Source organism: Epinephelus lanceolatus, chromosome 2 (assembly GCF_041903045.1).
Source record: "Epinephelus lanceolatus isolate andai-2023 chromosome 2, ASM4190304v1, whole genome shotgun sequence".
In the NCBI taxonomy this organism is placed as follows: Eukaryota; Metazoa; Chordata; class Actinopteri; order Perciformes; family Serranidae; genus Epinephelus; species Epinephelus lanceolatus.
The window spans coordinates 27,607,886-27,628,609 of record NC_135735.1 but is presented as its reverse complement, the minus strand read 5'-3'; the positions used below and the strand labels follow the sequence as shown (position 1 = coordinate 27,628,609).

Genomic DNA, 20,724 nt, shown 5'->3' with positions numbered 1-20,724 from the left:
TTATGGCAACCAGTCAGTTAGTGACTTTTTCCCCTGTTAGTTATTTGTCAGACTTCTGTACTCATCACCGTCATACCCACAATAAAGTCACAAGGAACACCCTTCTGTGCAAACATGCCTTGATAACAGCTGTAAGCGAGTGCCTATAGCCTACTTCCTGTTCTCACTGTGTCACACTGATGATGCCATACGTTTTCCTTAGATACTGACTGATAGGTGTAATCAAAGAACTGTCCAGAGTTTTATTCCATTATGTTGCAAGAAAGCAATATAATAATTTATTTTGTTTTGTGGCTCTGATTCATTTCTGGGTGAAGCAGAGTTGAGATCAGTCTGTCCATGAAGTGGGTTTTATACATGGATGACTAAAACATTATGGGATGGTTAGTCATATTCACTGCTTCATCATGCTTACAGAATATTCTCTACCAATTCCAGTAAATCTCAGTTACTTCAGTCATAAACTAAAAGTGAACTCGCCGGGATGGACCCGGATGCACTCCGGATGGACATACCATTAAAGCTGTGTCCTTACTGCAGTGACCTGGGTTTCAGTCCGGTCCAGGGTCCTTTGCCGCATGTCCTCCTCTCCGTCCCCTTTCACATCTGTTTCTCACTAAATGCCCAAAAAATATCTTAAAAAAAAAAAAAAGTGACTCAGCTAGGGTCAGAGGACAGTGGTGTGTGTATTGAAGCTTTATATTAATACTATTGTGGTGGTTACAGATTGATGACAAGAAGTTAAGATTACAAAAGATTAATGTATTTTTTTTTGTCTGATGTTTACTTTCAGATCGATAAGTACCTGTACTCCATGCGTTTCTCTGATGAGACGTTAAAGGAAATCACGCAGCGTTTTCGGAGGGAGCTGGCCCAAGGACTGGGGAGGGACACTAACCCCACTGCTGTGCTGAAGATGCTGCCAACGTTCGTGCGGTCAATTCCTGATGGCTCAGGTTAGTACCTTTGAACTCATATTTTTACCATTGTTGGATGATCTGAACCCCATCGACACTTTATAGCACGAAATCAGTATCAAAGCCAGTTTGCTGTTTTTACGACTTCATAAACGAATGACAACAAAGGTCAGGCTGCACAGTGCTTGCGTGCTCTTTTATGTTTTCTTTTTAAGTGACTATCTCAAAGATTTCAGTCCTGAAACAGCTGTAGTTATTGGTGGTAACAGGAAATGCAGTTTAATACCATAGGTCACAGAGTTCTGGGGGCAGCAAAATCAAGTATTACTGTTTTCATAAGGAAGTCAGACAATAATTGGCCTTTGTCCATCATTCTGTGAGCAGTTATGATCTGATTTTACACTGCGCATGACATGACTCTGCAGAAACCAGAGCACAGTGAAAGAAGTTGGTTACATCCAGGCGGCAACCTCCAGGGCTGAAAAATGATGCTGAAGTGCCAAAAGCTGCAGTTCCTCAAATGGCCACGTGAGGCTGGCTCCCAGAATGAGTCAGTCACCATTCACCCCCATGTTAAAATGCCCAACATCACAGCAGAAATAAACACCTTTACATCCTAGTACAAAAACGGTTTTGTCTTCTGTAGCTAATTGCAACATTGATGACGACTGTTCAGGGGATGAATTTTTATATAATCCTCCTATGCACATTTTATTAAGGCTCACAGACTGTATTGCTGCAGTCTGTGAGTCAGACCCACGCCTTGCTCCTCCACAGCTCCAACCTGTCTTCCAAATATACTCACTTCTGGCTCCAAAATAACAAGATGGCAACGGCTGAAATGCCAAACTTGAGTCTTCAAAATGGGAGTCCACAAATCACTGGGTGACTTCATGGTAGCTACTTCCATTATTTTGTACAGTCTGTGGTTTGCCAGCTAAATGCTTTTTAAAGTGGAGCTGCAGCAGAAAGAAATGTTCAGTGTGCATTAGCAGTAACTTAATACTCCCCACACCCCGTTCATAATACTGCAAATATATATATAAATATGGCAATACTTTCATCAGTGGGCCGTAGACTCAGTCACCATTGTGTTACGTCATTCAGCAATAGATTGTGACTTAACAGAAAATTTACTGAAATAAAAATCTCTGAGATTATTACTTGAATTCCATCAATCTGCTCAGGACTGCAGATGAAAATTAGTCTGTATGGCTAAACTGGCACATTTACACACTGCACTCAAATACTCATGTTAATTAACGTGCATTGCTCCTTCTCAAATAAAATGAACATAAACATAGTGCATTAGAAATAGAAAATAATTCACTAAAATGATCATTTGTGTCTCCTCTTTCTGCCTCTCTTCTTCTGTTTTATCCAAATAATAAAGATATTGACACAACAGGGACAGTAAAAACTATTTTGCCACCACTGAGGTCTGGGTAGACGTACATTCAAAATATTTTACTATGCCCAATATTAAACTGAGCCATGTAGTCACCAGGAAAGTGTATTGCATGAACGAGAGAGGAACAGATTGTACACATTTTTTCATAGTTGCTGTGCTCTGGCTCTGCTTTCAGAAGACAGGAAAATACCTGCGGTACCAAGTCATTCCCATTTGTGAAAAGTGTCCAAATGACCTGATTTGTGCATGTCTGATCTTGTGAACGAGATGGAAACGCAGGGCAAACAAACATGCAAGCTTTGTACACACAGTTCTGGTGCGCTTACTAGAACAGTGTTCTTAAAGGTGTGTTTTCAGTCAACAGTGCTAACCACCACAGTGTAAAGAGATTAGCTTAGATCAGCAGAAACACTTCTGAGAGTTGATGATAACAAATAAAGCTCTTGAACAATGCAATCCAGAAAGACAAAACCATGCTGATGGTTAATGATGTTATGCAGCGCAGTGTTATCTTGTAGGAAATGGGTGACAGAGAGTAGCATCCTGCAGTTTTCACTCATCATCTGGTGCATTAATCTAACGTGAACTCAAAAGGCAAAACTACTGTCTCCTGCTACAGTGCTCTTAGACATTGTCCTGTCTCTCTACCTGTCATTATGTCATTGTCTGCTGCATGCTGACTAATCCTAATTTACTGCGGCCATTACGCCCTTGTAACTCGGGTGAATGTGAGTTTAAAATTAGTCCATATCTTGTACATGCTGTACTTAAGGAGGACAGCGTATGTCCACTTAAACTGAGAGACGTGTTTTATTACCTTAGTCAGCTGAATATTAATGGAGGCAAAGCTGTCTCTTTCTCTTTCTCTAAAAGAAATATATCATCCATAAAGTGACCATTTGTATATCAATAAATCATGCTGTGTCACCTTGATCTGGTGGAGAAAACTTTGTTTTTCCACACATGCCTGCATGAAAAGCAGCAAACATGTTGAGCTATTGATTGATTGGGCACCACGTCTAACAGCAGCAGAACTATATTGACACATCCATCTACAAACTCTCTCCAAACACATGCATATTCACTAAAACTTTACTATTTAAAACTGACCTGAAAGAGGCACTTATCTATGCTCTCTACAAAGCCAGGTTTTAGTAGTGATAATGCAAGTGTTTGCTCCCACTGACCAATGCAGGGTTTAAGATAAAGATGGAATTCAGAAGAAATATTTTATATTTTCCTCATCATTTTTCAACCGTAATCACAGCTGTCCTGTTATTCACATACACTAACACAGCCATGTGTTTCAGATAAATTATCAGTCTGTCCTGACCTTGCATTCTGATCTGCACAAAAAGTCGTGGCATGAGATGGTAATAATGTGAAATTACACTGCTGGGTGAAAGTAAACTTTTGTACATTTTTTATCACTGTCTACAACCGTCATTACAATTCACAGTTTTAAAGAGGCATGTAAAGATCGACTGTTAATAAATTAGCTGACATACGAATCAGTGGTCTCTCTACTCTGAACTCTGAACCAATAATTTTTGTGATGTGTTGGATATCTTGTTGCTGCTTTCTAAATGGGCATTTTAGGCGGTTCGATTTGTTTGTACTGGATCAGAGATCAATCATAGCTGTAAGGAAATACAGTAGTAAGAATGAAACAGACTGCATGTCAGTGAGGGGGCACTTCCTGCTTTATTACTTCCTATCAAAGGTCGGTAAAATCTCTCAGTCTGGTCTCTAATGGGTTATGAAAAGCAGTAAATAGCAGTTATTATAATCACAAAGCTCTGAACCAGTTATGTCCCCAATTCAGACAGAGAGAATAAACTAGAACCACTGTTTACTGCCAAGTAACATGGACTGAATTTATTTTTCAGAAGTTCCCAGGATTCAATTAATAACAGGTCACAGACACCATCTACAGCAACGCAAGCCTGTTCTCATTCCCAGGGTGTCAAATACTAAGGCTTTGTCCCAGCCCTTGGCGTGTGATATCGATGCCAAAGACACTTTCACATCTTTATGCGATGGACGAGGCTTTCAAGTCACTCCAATGTGAACACATCTGTGGCAGTACTTGACACTGAGAGCAACTGGCATGGTTTAAAGAGCGAGAATTCTACCTAGGGCGAGAAGGAGACAAAACCTGACTTTCATCCAGGAGACCACTGTTGTAATACCAGAGTTAATGTAACATTAAGTCACTTTTGTGCTTATGTCCCATGTGAAACCAAAGGGCTTTACGTATCAACTTATTTTAACCCAAATCATGATCTTTTTTATGAACCTAACCAGATAGTTTTGTTGTCTAACCCTGACAGTTATTGCTTCTCAAAAGAAACCATGCGTAACAAGGTGTTTAAGCTGTGCATCACATAGTTTCGCTGAAAGCTAGCCTGTGCATTGCTATAAGGTGCTAAGGGGCATGTCAAGTAGGGCTGCAACTAACGATTATTTTCATTGTCGACTAATCTGTCGATTATTTCTTCGAATCATTTTATGGAAAATGTCTTGAAATGTTGAAAAATGTCGGTCTGTCTCTCCCAAACCCCAAAATTATGTCATCTAATGTCTTGTTCCGTACTCATGCCAAAGGGTTTTAGTTCACCGTCATGGGAGAGTGTGTAAAGCTGCCAATATTTGAACGTAAGAAGCTGCAGTAAGAGTATTTTGGGGTACTTTTATATTACTTTTCTATGAAAAATGACTCAAACTGATTAGTCGACTATAAAAATAGTCACCGATTATTTTGATAGTCGATTAGTCATTGATTAGTCGACTAATCGTTGCAGCTCTAATGTCAAGATGTCTCTATTTGGGGACTCGGAAATGAGAATGAGTGCACGCTTTCTACACAGTAGTGGTTTCCTTCTGCCACCACAACATTTGCAAACATTTCACACTGGCATCCATTTATTTATTAGGCAAAATAACTGCTTCTAATGTTTAAGGCACAACGGTTAGCTGAGAAATTATCATTGCTCAAACAGAATTTTCAGTTTCAGTAAAAGAAAACAATATTTGATTGCCTTATGAAGCATCATTTCTAATAAGCTCTTAACCAGTGGTATTGTAATCATAAAGGCTCTGGTGGGGTTGGGTAATCATTAACCAATAACCATACAGGAAGTTCATCTTGCAGAAAAGATTGAAGCAAACCCACAAGGAAGACACCAGCATACACACCGATAAAGACACACACAGTGTATAGATACAGTGTAAACCTTACTTTCTGTGTATTTACTCACTGTATTCAAAGGAGCTGATAGATGACAGCTTTAGCCCAAAGACAAGACATCACTTCTATCTGAAACAGCATGTTGCTTATAGACGCCGCATTGTCTGACATTAATTCACTGTAGACCAATACTGAGACCTGTATTTGTCTGCTACACTGGCCGAAGGGAGACGCTCTGTTAATTCATGTCTTCCTTTCGAGTTATGTCCCAGTCCAGAGCTGTGTAATTAGATGTTTGTTCTTCAGTAATGTCAGCAACTCTTTCCTTATGTAACTAACTGCAAATTGACATTTCTCCCCCCTATCTCTTTCCTTGTTACTCTCTTCCTGTTCCTCCATCATCTCCCCACCTTTTCTGTCTCAATAGAGAAGGGAGACTTCATTGCATTGGATCTGGGAGGCAGCAACTTCAGGATCCTCCGCGTCAAAGTGAGCCATGAGAAGAAACAGACCGTTCAGATGGAGAGTCAGATCTATGACACGCCAGAGGACATCATTCACGGCACTGGAACTAAAGTAGGTTATACGGAAATACAGGCACACACACACACACACACACACACACACAGTTGCATCAGCTCGTCCTGAACCAACCTCTCCACCTCTGTTCCAGCTGTTCGACCATGTGGCAGAGTGTCTCGGGGACTTCATGGAAAAACAGAACATCAAAGACAAGAAGCTCCCAGTTGGATTTACCTTCTCCTTCCCCTGCCAGCAGACCAAACTAGATGAGGTGAAACTAAATTAAAAATGGATCAATCGATGCAGATGTTGATGCCGCTGACGTCTGTGTAACACACGACACATTTCATGTATTATCTTTTATTCAAATATTTGAGGATTACCATGCAACAATTTGTTGCCACAGTTGCTATGGAGACCTGTTACCCAGTAACACATGTTCCAGGCTCTGTCCAACAAAACAGCCTATGTACATATAGCATCAAATATGTCTCTGTCCTTTAACACTGTCCTCTCTCTGTTTGTTTCCAGGGCGTTCTGATAACATGGACAAAGCGTTTCAAAGCCAGTGGAGTGGAGGGAATGGATGTCGTCACGCTGCTCAACAAAGCTATTAAAAAACGAGGAGTGAGTCTTGTCTCATTGTCTGCAGTCTAACGTTATCAACTTATTTGTTTCAGTGTATTTGATTCCATTCAAACTGGGATGCAAAATGGCACGGATGAAAGCAAACCATACTTATCTGTGTGTGTTTTATTTCTCTGTAGGATTATAACGCTGACATCATGGCAGTAGTGAATGACACTGTTGGAACTATGATGACCTGTGGTTTCGATGACCAGCGCTGTGAAGTCGGCATTATCATCGGTACTACAACAACGTGCATCTCAATCGTCAAAAGAAGCAGAATAGTAATGAGATTGAACTGTACTGATGTGTATTTCTCTGTGTTTAGGTACGGGTACCAATGCGTGCTACATGGAGGAGCTGCGTCACATTGACCTGGTGGAGGGAGACGAGGGTAGGATGTGTGTGAACACTGAGTGGGGAGCTTTCGGAGACGACGGCAGGCTGGAAGACATCAGGACAGAGTTTGACAGAGAGATAGACCGAGGCTCTCTCAACCCCGGCAAACAGCTGTACGTCATACCAAAACTATTACAGACTTGTTGTTTATCCCTGAGATAATGTGAATGAGTGAATCATAGAATCAGCTGATGGTTAACTGTCTGTTACTGTACTCAACCAACTGTTGATTATAGTTCTGGTGATGATTTGACTAATGTTTATTCATTTATAATGAAACAAAAAATACATACATTTTTCAGTAGTGATTAAAAACTTTGGGAATAGCAGTGATGTACTTCTAAACATGCTGTTTTATCTTTAGATGAATGAAGATGAGTTATGACGCTTTGCTTTAAGATCTAAGTTACCCTGCGTGCTTGCTGTTTACACAAACTGTCACAGAAGTCCTGCACTCTGTTAATATGACCAGCAGGGAAAAGGCAATGCTCCTTGTTGGCTCTTGGCCCTTGTTTTTTTCCCACATGGGAGGCAAAGTCTGCTTCTCCAAAAATGTGAGATTCTTACAGCCTCACCATGAGAAGAGCAGTGTCTGAATTAGCATATTAAAGGAGCAGTTCACCCATAAAATGATCATTTGGATATCAACTACTCACCCCTGCTATGTTGAATTGAACATCTGTTTACAAGCTCTCACACAAGCCAACTTGTGCAGTATAATCCAAGTTTCATTTGTCCAGTAGTGTGCTCAGTCATTACCTCCCAAACACAAAACCATACTATGTAAAACACTTATGCATACAATTTGCATGCCTGGGCAAGCATGTTTTAAAACTCTGCTGTGAGAATATATGTGTTTAAAGTGTTTAGTATAGTGATAGCAAAGTTTTGGTGAAGGTAGTTGTGTTCAGCTGCTAAAAATACAACTAGTGGCATCTTTAGCTGTAAGAGAACATCTGTCTTCTGTTCAGGATATTTAACCAGAGGTTTTCCTCATTTTCTCTTCCACTGTGTCGCAGATTTGAGAAGATGGTCAGTGGTATGTACCTGGGGGAGCTGGTTCGTCTCATCCTGGTGAAGATGGCCAGAGAAGGTCTGCTGTTTGAGGGAAGGATCACTCCTGAGCTGCTCACTAAGGGGAAGTTTGAGACCAAACACATCTCAGCCATAGAGAAGTAAGTCGCATTTAGAGTCATTAGAGTTTGGATTTTTATTAAATTTCGTTTTGAATTTTTGTTTTCAATTCAGTTTAGTTGTAGTGAGTGCCGAGAGCGGGGTTGCCTGTTTCAGTTTAGTTTTTATTGTTAAAAAATATTTAGTTTTGGTTTGGTTTTTGTTAGTTTCAGTATTAGTTTTAGTCATTAAGATTTTTCTTTGCCTCTGTTTTTGTTGTTTAGGAGTAAGGAGGGTTTGACCAAAGCCAAAGAGGTTCTAACCAGACTTGGTGTGGAGCCCTCGACCGACGACTGCATCGCTGTGCAGCATGTGGGTATTGTTGCTGAAACAGCACTTGAATCTTGTGAATGAATGTCACTTAAATTAGGGGAAGCAACACATAGCCAAAATATATCCAAGTATTTGATGTATCTAAAGGAAATAGGAAGAACAAAATTAGATTTATGCTGCCATATGTTTTTGCAAACATGTCTAAGATCAAAGCTGTCGTATCTGATAAGAGTTTACATAGAATATAAAGTTTGATCATCTTATTCTGCAGTTTATTAAGTTCGGATGTGCTTCTTGATGAATTTCTCTCCTCCTTCCTCCCTCAGGTTTGTACCATTGTGTCTTTCCGCTCTGCCAACCTGATCGCTGCCACCCTGGCAGGTATCCTGCTGAGGCTAAAGGAGAACAAAGGCGTGACACGACTCCGAACCACCGTAGGCATCGATGGATCTCTGTACAAGATGCACCCACAGTGAGTGACATTAACATTAGAGATGTGTTTATTTTACATGCTGTCAGCAGTTAAATGTGATATTATACATCTCAGTGCCCCTCACCTTTTCACAACGATCATTACGGACTGCTCTTGGGTGTTACTCCATTAGGTCTGACTTGTTATTTATCAGTGTTCAGCATATACTGTCAAAGTTAAGCTCTTGACTCTCATGTATGTATTTCAGATATGCTCGTCGTCTTCACAAGACAGTCCGCCGTTTGGTCCCGGACACTGATGTTCGATTCCTGCTATCAGAGAGCGGCAGTGGAAAAGGAGCAGCCATGGTGACAGCTGTGGCCTACCGACTTGCAGAGCACTCACGACAAATTGCAGAAACGCTGTCCGAATTCCGTCTGACGACCGAACAACTGCTGGAGGTGAGGACCGAGATACTGTAGTGTGTGTGTGTGTGTGTGTGTGTGTGTGTGTGTGTGTGTGTGTGTGTGTCTGCATCATTCACTGTGTGTCACTGTACTATTTAAGATGTTCTTATTGTCTCCAGGTAAAGAAGCGAATGAGGGAAGAGATCCAAAATGGCCTTTCAAAGAGCACGCAGGACACTGCTACTGTCAAAATGCTGCCAACCTTTGTGAAGAGCACTCCTGATGGCTCAGGTGAGACACACACACACACACACACACACACACACACACACACTCACACACTCAGATGTATACAAACATATTCAAGCTGGCAACTTGTTCCTGCATGTGTGTGTCATGCATGGAAAGAGAGATCAGCTGAGGTCAATACATAACATTAGTTACTTTTCTTTGCAACTTAATAACAATAACAACAACAGGGGGTGAACTAAAGTGCAGTTGCGTATTAAGCATATGAGTGATTTGGACAGTGTATCTCCAAAATGCAGAATGTGGATTTTCACATTGACGTCCTCTATTCTTCAATAGGTGTGTGTGTGTGTGTGTGTGTGTGTGTGTTTGACATTGTTCCTGACTTATTCATTTATTTATTTATCTGTCTGTCTCGTTATCCAGAGCATGGTGATTTCCTGGCTTTGGATTTAGGAGGAACCAACTTCAGAGTTCTGCTGGTTAAGATTCGTTCTGGCAAGCGGAGAACGGTGGAGATGCACAACAAGATCTACGCTATTCCTCTAGAAGTGATGCAAGGCACAGGAGAGGAGGTGAGATCCATCAGTCTGTGTTAGGCTGACTGAAGTGATGCAGATAATGCATTCGAGTAAAAGCCAGAAGGGCGGTTGAGACTATTTGAACTTCACCTCCTGTTGCCTTGTTGGTACCGTAGAGATCAGTGTAGGTCAGAGGTTGGGGATGTGACGCTCAGAGGTAAGAGGATAGGAAGACAAAGGGAAGTAGGTTGATAGGTAAGAGGTGGACAGAAATAGAGATTGATGATTTGTTGAGATTAGAATTGAGTTGACCGTAGATTTAAACTTTGAACTCTTGTGCACCAGCTGGAGCTAATCCTGTCTGTCACCTTTGGCCTTTTCATCTTCACTCTCACTCCTCCGTGTGTCTCTCTTCCTCCTGAGGTACACAGGACAAGAAAGTTAGAATAGAAATGGCACAACTGTATTACAATTTTACAGGTTATTTCACTTTTTTCTTGAGGCCCAGCATATCTCTGCCTAACGTCGACATGAGCAGAGGTCTAGTTAGCCAGAGTGAGTGGGTGTGCAGGGCCTCTTTAAAGTGTTATGTGACTGTGGATGCAGCCTTGTAATTTACATATTTTAGAGCTTTCATTATTATACGGAACTGTTATATAATTTGACTGGTCTGCAGGCAGTACAGAACTGTGACAGGGAAAGGTGTTATCTGTTGATGTGTGTCATATATTTAACCAGGAGAATTAATTCAAATTTCCAGCAATGGTCTGGAAAAGTAGTTTAGTTCTCACATAGACACAGTGCTGAATGACAACTAAATTACACTAAATCACATACAGTAGGTGGAGAAAGTGTTTCTCCACTGCTCAATATTGATTAAACCTTCCAAGTAGGTCCCTCTCAAGCCTATTTTGCAAACTTCTGGTCACACACTCTAAAGGTTATGTCACAACAGAAATTTTGTTCTGGGCGACTAATGGAAAACACATGTTATGAGGTCACTGACTGAGGTGTGGCCGGAGAAACATCATGCTTGACTTTTAAACTGATGTATTGTGAAATAGTTTGAGTCCACTACATGAGGACACAATATGTACTGGAGTGTTTAATGAATACTGAACAGTTTTGGACGCAGACCAGGCCTCATATGACTGGCCACAATTTTCTAGCTAATGTGAGGATTTAATTGCCTATATGACATCAGCGTCCCCAGTGCTAATTGGCTAATCGTTAGCCCTTCCCTGGGGTGCTCATTGGTTGTTTTTATTTTAAATGAGAAATTGCTGTTTTATGTCACAATGCCAGAGCAGAATCGGTCACGTCGAACTCAGTGGAATGGGCGGATTCAAAGGTCTCGGACCCAGGCGTAGGATTTTAACCACTCTTTTAATGTGTTCTATAATATCCATTATGTGCCTTTTTAAAGATATACTAGGCAAGATTTTCATAATAATATAGATTCACATAGAAGTACTCCCTCTCAATCATCATTCATGACCCACTAGGAGTGTGTGGTGGTGTATTCTTTCCCAGAGACTCTGCCCTCTGCCTGTATTTTCGTATTTTCTGTGTGCAGGACGTTTATGGGCATGAACCCACACAGCACTCACTTGAGGTCAAGGCTGTTAGAAAAGGTAGCAACTAGGTTCCAGACCATAAGCAGCAGGCATGCAGGAGAGCGCTAAGAAAAAAACAAATATACGTAGCGAGGCAAACTGCCAAAGGAGTGAATCTGGGACTGGCTTTTGCTTTCACTTTGGCTGGCGGGCATCGACAATCCTGCTTGGTGAACCGTTAAAGCCCAGATGGATTACATTGTGTACTGTCTGTGGTCAGTTACTTTTGTTAATACTAATCTGGCCAGTAAGAAATATTGGAGGTTGTGAGGAAAACTAGTTACTGGAGGCTCAAAATGGAGCAAAATATGTCAGATCTTTTTTAATATTATTACTGTAGTTTCACATGTTGTCATATCTTTCTTCTTCCAGTTGTTTGATCACATTGTGCAGTGTATCAGTGACTTCCTGGACTACATGGGCATGAAGAATGCTCGTCTTCCTCTGGGCTTCACCTTCTCATTCCCCTGCCGCCAGACCAGCCTGGACGCTGTGAGTGTTCTCCCTCTCTGATATAAACTGAACTGTGTCTGACTTCCCCAGAAACTCTTACATCTTAAAAACACACATATTACTAGCGATAGAGGAAACCCCAAATTTATCCAAAATAACAACTTTTGATAACAATGTTTCATGAGCCCCAAGAAAAGTTTTCTAAGCTCCGAACAGGCCATTAAATCCTCGTACGCTCTGCAAGATGTGACAGTTTTCCCTTGTGTGTGTGTGTGAAGGGCATCCTGGTGACATGGACCAAGGGATTCAAGGCGACAGACTGTGAAGGAGAGGACGTGGTGGGTCTGCTGAGGGAGGCCATTAAGAGGAGAGAGGTAGGATATGAGGAGCAGCATCATTCAATCTGTGTGCAAAAATGTAGACTGTGATGTTGCATCACATTATATGTTTGTTCTTTAGGAGTTTGACCTGGATGTAGTGGCAGTAGTGAACGACACAGTGGGAACCATGATGACCTGTGCGTACGAAGAGCCCACCTGTGAGATTGGACTCATCGCTGGTTAGTTTACCTTTATATGGACTCGTTTTGAAATATATATTCAGGTGATTTGTTCTCTATCCATCTAATTAATGAGTGTGATTACAGGCACAGGCAGTAACGCATGTTACATGGAGGAGATGAAGAACATCGAGATGATAGAAGGAGATGAAGGACAGATGTGTGTCAACATGGAGTGGGGGGCTTTCGGAGACAACGGATGCCTTGATGACATTAGGACGGAGTACGACCGCGCTGTGGACGACTTCTCCCTCAATCCAGGCAAACAAAGGTTAACATCCCCCTCATAAACACACGCACACACACACATATTACGTGCACATTCTTCAAATCAGAAACACCTTCAGTATGTGTGGATGCATCTGTATGTCTCTTTATGTGCATGTTTGGTTTTTGCACGTGTTTTACAGATATGAGAAAATGTGCAGCGGCATGTATCTCGGCGAGATTGTGCGAAACATCCTGATAGATATGACCAAGAGAGGATTCCTGTTCAGAGGACAGATCTCTGAAACACTGAAGACCAGAGGCATCTTTGAAACAAAGTTCCTCTCACAGATAGAGAGGTAAGATAATTAGCACTTTTTTGTGTCTGCTCGAGGAGGTGAAAAGTAATCTAGACTTTTGTGTCTCATTTTGTCAAGCTGTGAAAGTGACAACATCAGTCCCAGTAGATTGAACTTCATTAGCAGTTTATTTCCCTTCTGCTAACAAGTCAGTTTTTATGTCTTTTTCTTTCTCCAGTGACAGATTGGCTTTGCTGCAAGTGAGATCCATCCTGCAACACTTAGGGCTGGACAGCACCTGCGATGACAGTATCATAGTCAAAGAGGTAACGTATAGCGAGATACAAATGTGTGCACATAAGAGACTAGTATATAAAAATTTGTTTTTAAGATAAAAAAAAATCAGCATACAAGCATGTTCAGTGTAATGCTCAACCCTTGATGAGACATCCAGTCTCCAGACATCTAGTAGTAGTCAGCACAAACTCTTGACCCTTAATGCACCTTAGTTGAATCGTCACCTCTCTAAAACACAAAACAACAAAAACTGAACATTATGACCTTCATGAAAGTCGGATTTATTTCAGGACTGTTGTATCGGACCACAGCACCTTTAGCTAGTTATAGGAGCCATTTTAATATGCCCATGTTCCAAGGTCACTTCCAGGTTCCTTTTTGTTTTTTTGAAGACCCAAAGTACTGACATGAGGTAGGGAAAAATTACAACAAGGTTTATTTGGGATTAAAAATGGCAGATAAGACTTTTTAAATGACCTCTCTCCAATTCCACGACCAACTTGATGTCCTTATCCTATAAACTCTCACATATTACACACTATAACACTGCATAACATGGTACAAAACTGCCTATGATCCAAACCTATGCAGCCATGTCATTGTCTTTTTAACACCATGCTGTACCAGTCTTTTTTTGTCATGTGCAATAGCAATAAGGCAGGGTATGGGACAGTGGGTTTTTGTCTGATTTCAATAAACAAAATTTTGGCTTTTAGGATATTAAAACCTCTTAAAACCCACTGGGAGCCCACCACCAACTAGTCTGAGCAGAATGTGTATCCATTTCTCCATTATTTATATTCCTTTCGTCCGTAAGCGTTCACCGATCAAAGGAATAGCCACAGTTTTTTGTAGAAATTGTGAATAAAGTCATGTGGAGGCCATTGCTAACTGTAAGCTAACTTATTTCGTCGGACCACAGGGCTACTGACATAAACAGTAGTTTCTTGTCTTCCTTCACAGTGTAGTCGGATTTGCTTTTATTATCTTACTTGTTACAAAATAAATTGTCCCCATATTGTTCTGTGCTTTTTTCATCCTGGGACAGCCCCTCGAGAACATCATGCACCCTCAGTTCAGAGGGCCAATGTGCTCTGTCATGTAACATCTTTCTGGCCACTGTACTGCTCATTTCATCTCTGTTCATTGAAGATACAGACTTACAACACTGCCGTCTTCTTTAGTCACAATTTAAAAAAAACTTTGCCACTAAAGTCCCAAATGCACGGGCCAGGTGACTCCCATGATGCGTACAGAACAGTCTTACGGCATCATTCCTGTCGTAAATAACTTACACCTGTATTCTTACACTGAAATAATAGTAACATAACTTAAGCATAGTCCACTACTATGCACTTTTCAAAATTTACAGAAACTGCTGTGTAATTGTAAATAATACCACAACCCATGTAATATGTCATACCAACATAGACACTTTTACCAAATATAAATATGTGCGTAAGTTTCTTTTATTATACTAGGTGTACCTGATAAACGACAACTGAGTGTGAATAGTCAAATCTGAGCCCCACAATATGTTATCACACTTGTCTTGTGAAAGATGCAGGCATATGTGACTGTACAAGAGCTGACAGAATCAGACGTGTTAGGTTATATTTATTTTCACTGTTTGTGGAGTGATATGATGTTGTTTGATATCTCTGGCTCAGCAAAGCGTGGTGAATACAGTCTGCCAAGTGTTGCAATAATGATAATGGTTCTCATTGTTATGCAGGTATGTGGAGTGGTGTCCCATCGTGCAGCTCAGATATGCGGGGCAGGAATGGCGGCTGTGGTTGATAAGATCAGAGAGAACAGAGGACTGGACCATCTGGACATCACTGTGGGAGTGGACGGGACGCTCTACAAACTACATCCACAGTGAGTCAGATTTATCATAACTATTCACTGTCTACTCAGGTGCCTACAAAACAAAGATAGGATGACCAGGCCATTTCTTCATGTGGTATACTGACAGGTTTTTAAAGGGCTTGTTGATGTTCCAGTACATCTAATTACAACTTTACCTTATTCATATGACAACAGTATTTGCCATCCCTGGGGTGGGACTCACTCTGCACAAGAGAAGCAAATGCAGACAAAGGCAGGTTCATCCAGTTGTGGCTTCAGGCCATTATAGCTCAGCAAATTTGTGTTTGCTCCTTTTTAAAATCCTGTCCTGGCAGTTTTCTCTCTCAGGCACCTCATGATTCATGTAACATGTGTCAGTGTTGTTCTTGTTGAGTCTCCCAAAGCATTTGGCAGAAAATCACTCTCGCTGGTGGCAGCTGTTGTGGCTACCTGCTTGTCTAAATCTAAAAAGAGAAACCGCAGTATCAAAGGAAGGAATCTGGCTGTATCTCACTGGTTTTGTTTTGTCCCTGTTATATCTTGCTTGTGCATTTATGTTTGCCATCTTCATACTTCATGTGCATAGAGAAAAAGTTCTAATCTCAGATGCTGATCACATGCACTGGTCTGATGTGCTAATTTAATGTATTGTCAGTTAATGTAACAACGAGTAAATGTTCAGAAACTGATTATCCAATAAGTGCTAATGTGCTAATGGCATGTAGAGTGTGTCTCGTATTATTATTGGGTGCAGATCATGAGTCATGATTACTTTATGAACTAATTATGTATGAGATGTGTTGACAGTTGCTCAACACAATAGAGATACCCGTGGTTAAATAAAATCTCTTCGTCCACCTCCTTTCTTTTATGCAAGCGACAGTTAAGATCTCTATTAAACGTCCAGTGTGTAGGATTTAGGGAAATATACTGTCAGAAATGGAACATAATATGATAAGAATATTGCCTTTAGGGCAGTAGTTCCCAACTGATCCAGCCACTGGGTCCAGATGTATGAGTTTTTTAGTATTTACTCCTTTTGTACAGCACTTCACTCAACACAAATGTGCTTTATAAATAGATATGAGTTGAGTTGAGTTGAGATTGCTCCTTTAGTCATTGGTTCAAGGTCCACACGGTTTGATATATTTAGCGTCGTACTTGCGTTTGGCCATATCATCGAGTTTATTTGTTGTCTCTTAAGTAGCTGTCCGTTAGTCACTCACACTACAGCAGGAAACAGCACTTCAAAATAAAAGCTCTGAGCCAGAAATTCACTGTTAAGTTAAAAATAAAGTGTGTTTTTTTACAAACTTGACTCTTGACCCACCAGTTGGGGACCACTGCTTTAGTGTATAATCACCTGAAAATAAGAATTGTGTATCTACATAGGGAGCAGGTCTTTGTCAATGGCATCCACCATGTTGCAGCTCTATGTTTCTACAGTAGCCCAGAATGGACAAACCAAAGACAGACTCTAGAAAGGGCCATTCATGTTGTTATATCGACCACCATAGTTAGCAGCCTCTCCGTGATGAGCAGCGTCAGAAAAACATTCATTTTTTAATGTGAGACTGCTTAATTCAGTTTTTTCACTGGTTTTAATCACTGGGTCTGTTTGTTTTAGAGAGTAGAGACCTCTGCGGATAATTCAGCTCATGGTAAAAACTTTGTTAACATCTGGAGCTGAAGTTATCAGAGAAAAAAGGCAAGCACTCATTAGCAGGTGCCGGACTACAAGCCTGTCTGCGATAAGATGAACAGCATCAGAGAAACATTGATTTGTAACATGAAACTGCTTTGTTCAGTGTTTTTACTGGTTTTAATCACCTGATCTGTTTGTTTCTGAGAGGAAGAACCCTCTGCTGATAATTCGGCTCCCTCTCAAAACTTCCTCAACGTCTAGATCTTAAGTTTTAACAACGAACACTGAAGGAATTCTAACTGGGAGTTCATGCTTGGCATATGGGAGAAGTTGCCACTTAGGTTGCCACTAAATCCTGGAACCTTTATCAGAAGAACATAACTGTTCATGTCATGTTAGTTTTGGCACCTGCGATAAACAAACTGCCTAATCCTGTCATTTTACTACCACCTGTGATATCATCCATGCTGAGCTGACACACCCAGAGGAGCCTGTGGTTTTATGCACATAGTTCTTACAGGCTCTCTGGGACCTGCAGGCTGTTGTTAAACTTGTCAAACATGTAACAGATGTTTTCATTGCTTAATGCCAAATCTTCTGTCTTTGCCTAGTTTCTCTGGAGTCATGCACCAGACGGTAAAAGAACTGGCTCCCAAGTGTAACGTCAACTTCCTGCTGTCAGAGGATGGCAGTGGGAAAGGAGCTGCACTCATCACAGCTGTGGGCTGCCGGCTGAGACAAGAGCTGAACAATAAATAGAACACATCTCTTCTGTCTTGCTGGTATCTCCCTACATTTCTGTGCTCCCCCTCTCCTCTCTTCTGTTCTTCCCCTTTGTCCCATGTCCTCCTGAAGCCAACCAGCCCAGTCAACAGTCCTTTAGCTGCTTTAGCCCGTCTGCGTGACAGAGGGAGGAGATAGCCTTCTCTGCTGTGTTAGGTAGCAGAAAGTCAGGCACTGTGTTGTAGTTAGATTATGTCTGATTAACCAATGTAACAATACCCAGACTCTTAAGGTTTTTGTGATTTCTGAGGTTGAATTTATCTATAGAGATAAAACACGCACATTCAACTCCTGCAAGAAATGTGCAGGGCAGAAAAAAAAGAGTCCGCACACTCCTGTAATGCTCCCATGAGCTGTGTATCATCGCCATCTGCAGGACTCCTCTGATAACTGCAGTCTGTTACAGTATACCAAGTGCAACAGTTGCAAGACAAGAAGCATAGTAGAAAAATGTTCATCCTTGCAACATGTCGAGTGAATGCAGGGACATGAAAACACTGTTTTAAACCAAAGTTTCCAAAGTGTGTCTGCTGTCTGCTGTAGGCTCCTCGCTGTCCCTACAACCAGAGATATGAGGTGATATATAAACGTGTAATGAGATGAAAGGGAATATTTTTGCTTTAAAATTTTTAATATCTTACCCAGATATGATACAATATGTTATACATACATTGTTGCTATTTATTTTATTTTTGTATCGGGCAATGTTGAAAAATATTGCTGTTGCAATATGAGGCGTACAGATGAAGCCCCTCAGCCGGTACCTGTCCTGTAGTGGATTTAATAAAGTATGTCAGGGCAGAAAAGTAACAAAAGTGGGACTTTCACCATGATCTGCAGGAGATGTCACGTGCTTGCTAAATGTGCAGATTTGGTCTAATTTATGAAAGCGATCCCACTCTATTCTGATGTGCTCTATACTGTAAAATATGTCTCAAGAGCACTAGTATTTTACTAAGTAGAAATCCTTTTAGTTCTGATCTCTGCTGCTGCTAAGTTGTCGTCATTGTCTTAAGAGGTGCTGGCTACCCTCATCATCACAGTGAGACTTATCAGTTACTTAGTAACAGCCATGAAACAGGAATGCGGTGCTAACATAGATGCCAGTGGAACAACAACGGCCAAATGATCTATAAGAAGAATATTACAGTAGCTGAAACTTTAAGTGGAATTTAAACATGTTGGAAACAAAGCTTCTCCCTATACTCACACACTGTACTCCATATGCTCCCATAGACTCAGAGGGGTGTTTGAGTGAACTACTGTCTGGCTCATTCATAATACAATTCATGGAAAGTCCTATTTATTTTTCTCTGTAACAAAATCCCAAAAAATATATTATTGCTGTTAATAATACTCATTAAAAGACTGGTGAATTTATCTACTGGTGTTTATATTTTCTTTGTAAATCCTACACTATAAGAGGACAAAGCTTTTCAAATAATGGCAGTGTAACTGTAACAGGTCATTGTGGTGCGAGGAAGGATCTGTGAGATGCTACAGCACAATATACGGCCATATTTGTTAAGCACAGTTTAAATTCTGATTCGTGGTGACAGATAAGCACAAATCCAAAACTGTTAGTTTAAAAAAAAGAAGAAGAAAGAAACAGTAATGGCATTGCAAGTTGAATTTTCATTCCTACTTAATACTCACACTGCCAGAATATAGAGGTCAGCATCTCCAGCAGGTCCTGAGCTGCCTTCAGATGATCCCCAAAGCAGTAGAAAAGTCTGAAAGCCAGCCCCACGTCACACAGACACTTTAATCTCTTTGCTTCTGTTCACAAAACCCAGACTGTATCTGTCCAACACTGTCAAACAATCAGTCACTAAATAAAGAAAAGACAAACCTGTGTCAGTCCAGTGTTGTTTTCTTTGCACCAGAGATTTTGCACTTATGTACAAATTGTGTTTAGTGATGGTGTTAGCGTGTTCAGAGTATGGTAGTGCTGTAGTCAAGACCATCCACGTCAACACAAAGTGTATTGAGACAGAGACAAGACCAAGACTTTAAGGGGTTAAGTCATGACCAGTCCCACACTGCATGACACACTTACCATAAAATGTAAAACATGCAAACCATAGACGCGCCTTAAAACGATGTGAAAGATCCACATTCCCATAAAAACTACAGAGGATTTTCCTTGGATCCTGCCATTCATGTGGATGCCACTTGACACGCACCACCCTCCCAAACACCATTACAGACCAATACACCCCCCTATTGGCAACGGCACTCCCTGACGGAAGTGCGCCCCCTCAGGCAGGACAATGCACCATGCCACACCACAAACACTGCTCAGGAATTGTCTGTGGTACGTGAATAAGAGCTCAAGGTGTCAAACTGGCCTCCAAATTCCCCAGATCCCAATCTAATTGAACATCCACTGGGCATGCCCGTACCTTACCTCGCACCCCACAGGACTCAAAGGGTCTGTCAACAACACCTTGGTGCCAGACAACACAGGACACTCCCAGAGGCCTCGTCTCCATGCCTCGACAGGTCAGAGGCTCCACCGTCGATCAGACCTGGCTCTGGCCTGTCACGGCTCAGACAAAGAACCTCTTCGGTACTGGTTGGTCTCACAGATGCTTGATCAGGTTGGGATCTGGGGAATTTGAACACTAGGTCGATGCCTTGAGCTCTTTGTCACGTTGCTTGGGCCATTCCTGACCATTTTTTACGGTGTAGCATGGTGGACTTCGAGGGGGGGGGTACTGTTGCAATGACTGGAGGTACTTGGTCTATAACAATGTTCAGATGAGTGGGGTGCGATAAGTGGCATCCACATGACTGCGCGGACCCAAGGTTTCCCAGCAGTGTATGTGTATGTGTATGTAAGTGTATGGCTCCTTTTTTGCACTTGCTAATCAGTGATATCCCCATAGTTGTGGTCTTTAAATAAAATAC

At 41.3% G+C, this 20,724-nt stretch overlaps 1 protein-coding gene across 1 annotated transcript in view; it reads left to right on the top strand.

The window, feature by feature from the left end:
- The window catches only part of hk1 (hexokinase 1), a 29,529-nt gene extending 9,863 nt beyond the window's left edge, over window positions 1-19,666 (top strand). Inside the window, exons 2-21 of the mRNA XM_033623590.2 lie at window positions 794-956; window positions 5,946-6,094; window positions 6,192-6,311; window positions 6,572-6,667; window positions 6,808-6,907; window positions 6,996-7,179; window positions 8,086-8,241; window positions 8,464-8,551; window positions 8,839-8,984; window positions 9,193-9,385; window positions 9,511-9,622; window positions 10,007-10,155; window positions 12,090-12,209; window positions 12,449-12,544; window positions 12,630-12,729; window positions 12,817-13,000; window positions 13,140-13,295; window positions 13,474-13,561; window positions 15,268-15,413; window positions 17,640-19,666. Coding sequence (XP_033479481.1) covers window positions 794-956; window positions 5,946-6,094; window positions 6,192-6,311; window positions 6,572-6,667; window positions 6,808-6,907; window positions 6,996-7,179; window positions 8,086-8,241; window positions 8,464-8,551; window positions 8,839-8,984; window positions 9,193-9,385; window positions 9,511-9,622; window positions 10,007-10,155; window positions 12,090-12,209; window positions 12,449-12,544; window positions 12,630-12,729; window positions 12,817-13,000; window positions 13,140-13,295; window positions 13,474-13,561; window positions 15,268-15,413; window positions 17,640-17,787 — 2,694 coding nt within the window. The 3' untranslated portion in view covers window positions 17,788-19,666. The remainder of the gene's footprint in view (window positions 1-793; window positions 957-5,945; window positions 6,095-6,191; window positions 6,312-6,571; window positions 6,668-6,807; window positions 6,908-6,995; window positions 7,180-8,085; window positions 8,242-8,463; window positions 8,552-8,838; window positions 8,985-9,192; window positions 9,386-9,510; window positions 9,623-10,006; window positions 10,156-12,089; window positions 12,210-12,448; window positions 12,545-12,629; window positions 12,730-12,816; window positions 13,001-13,139; window positions 13,296-13,473; window positions 13,562-15,267; window positions 15,414-17,639) is intronic.
- The last annotated feature ends 1,058 nt before the right edge of the window (window positions 19,667-20,724 follow it).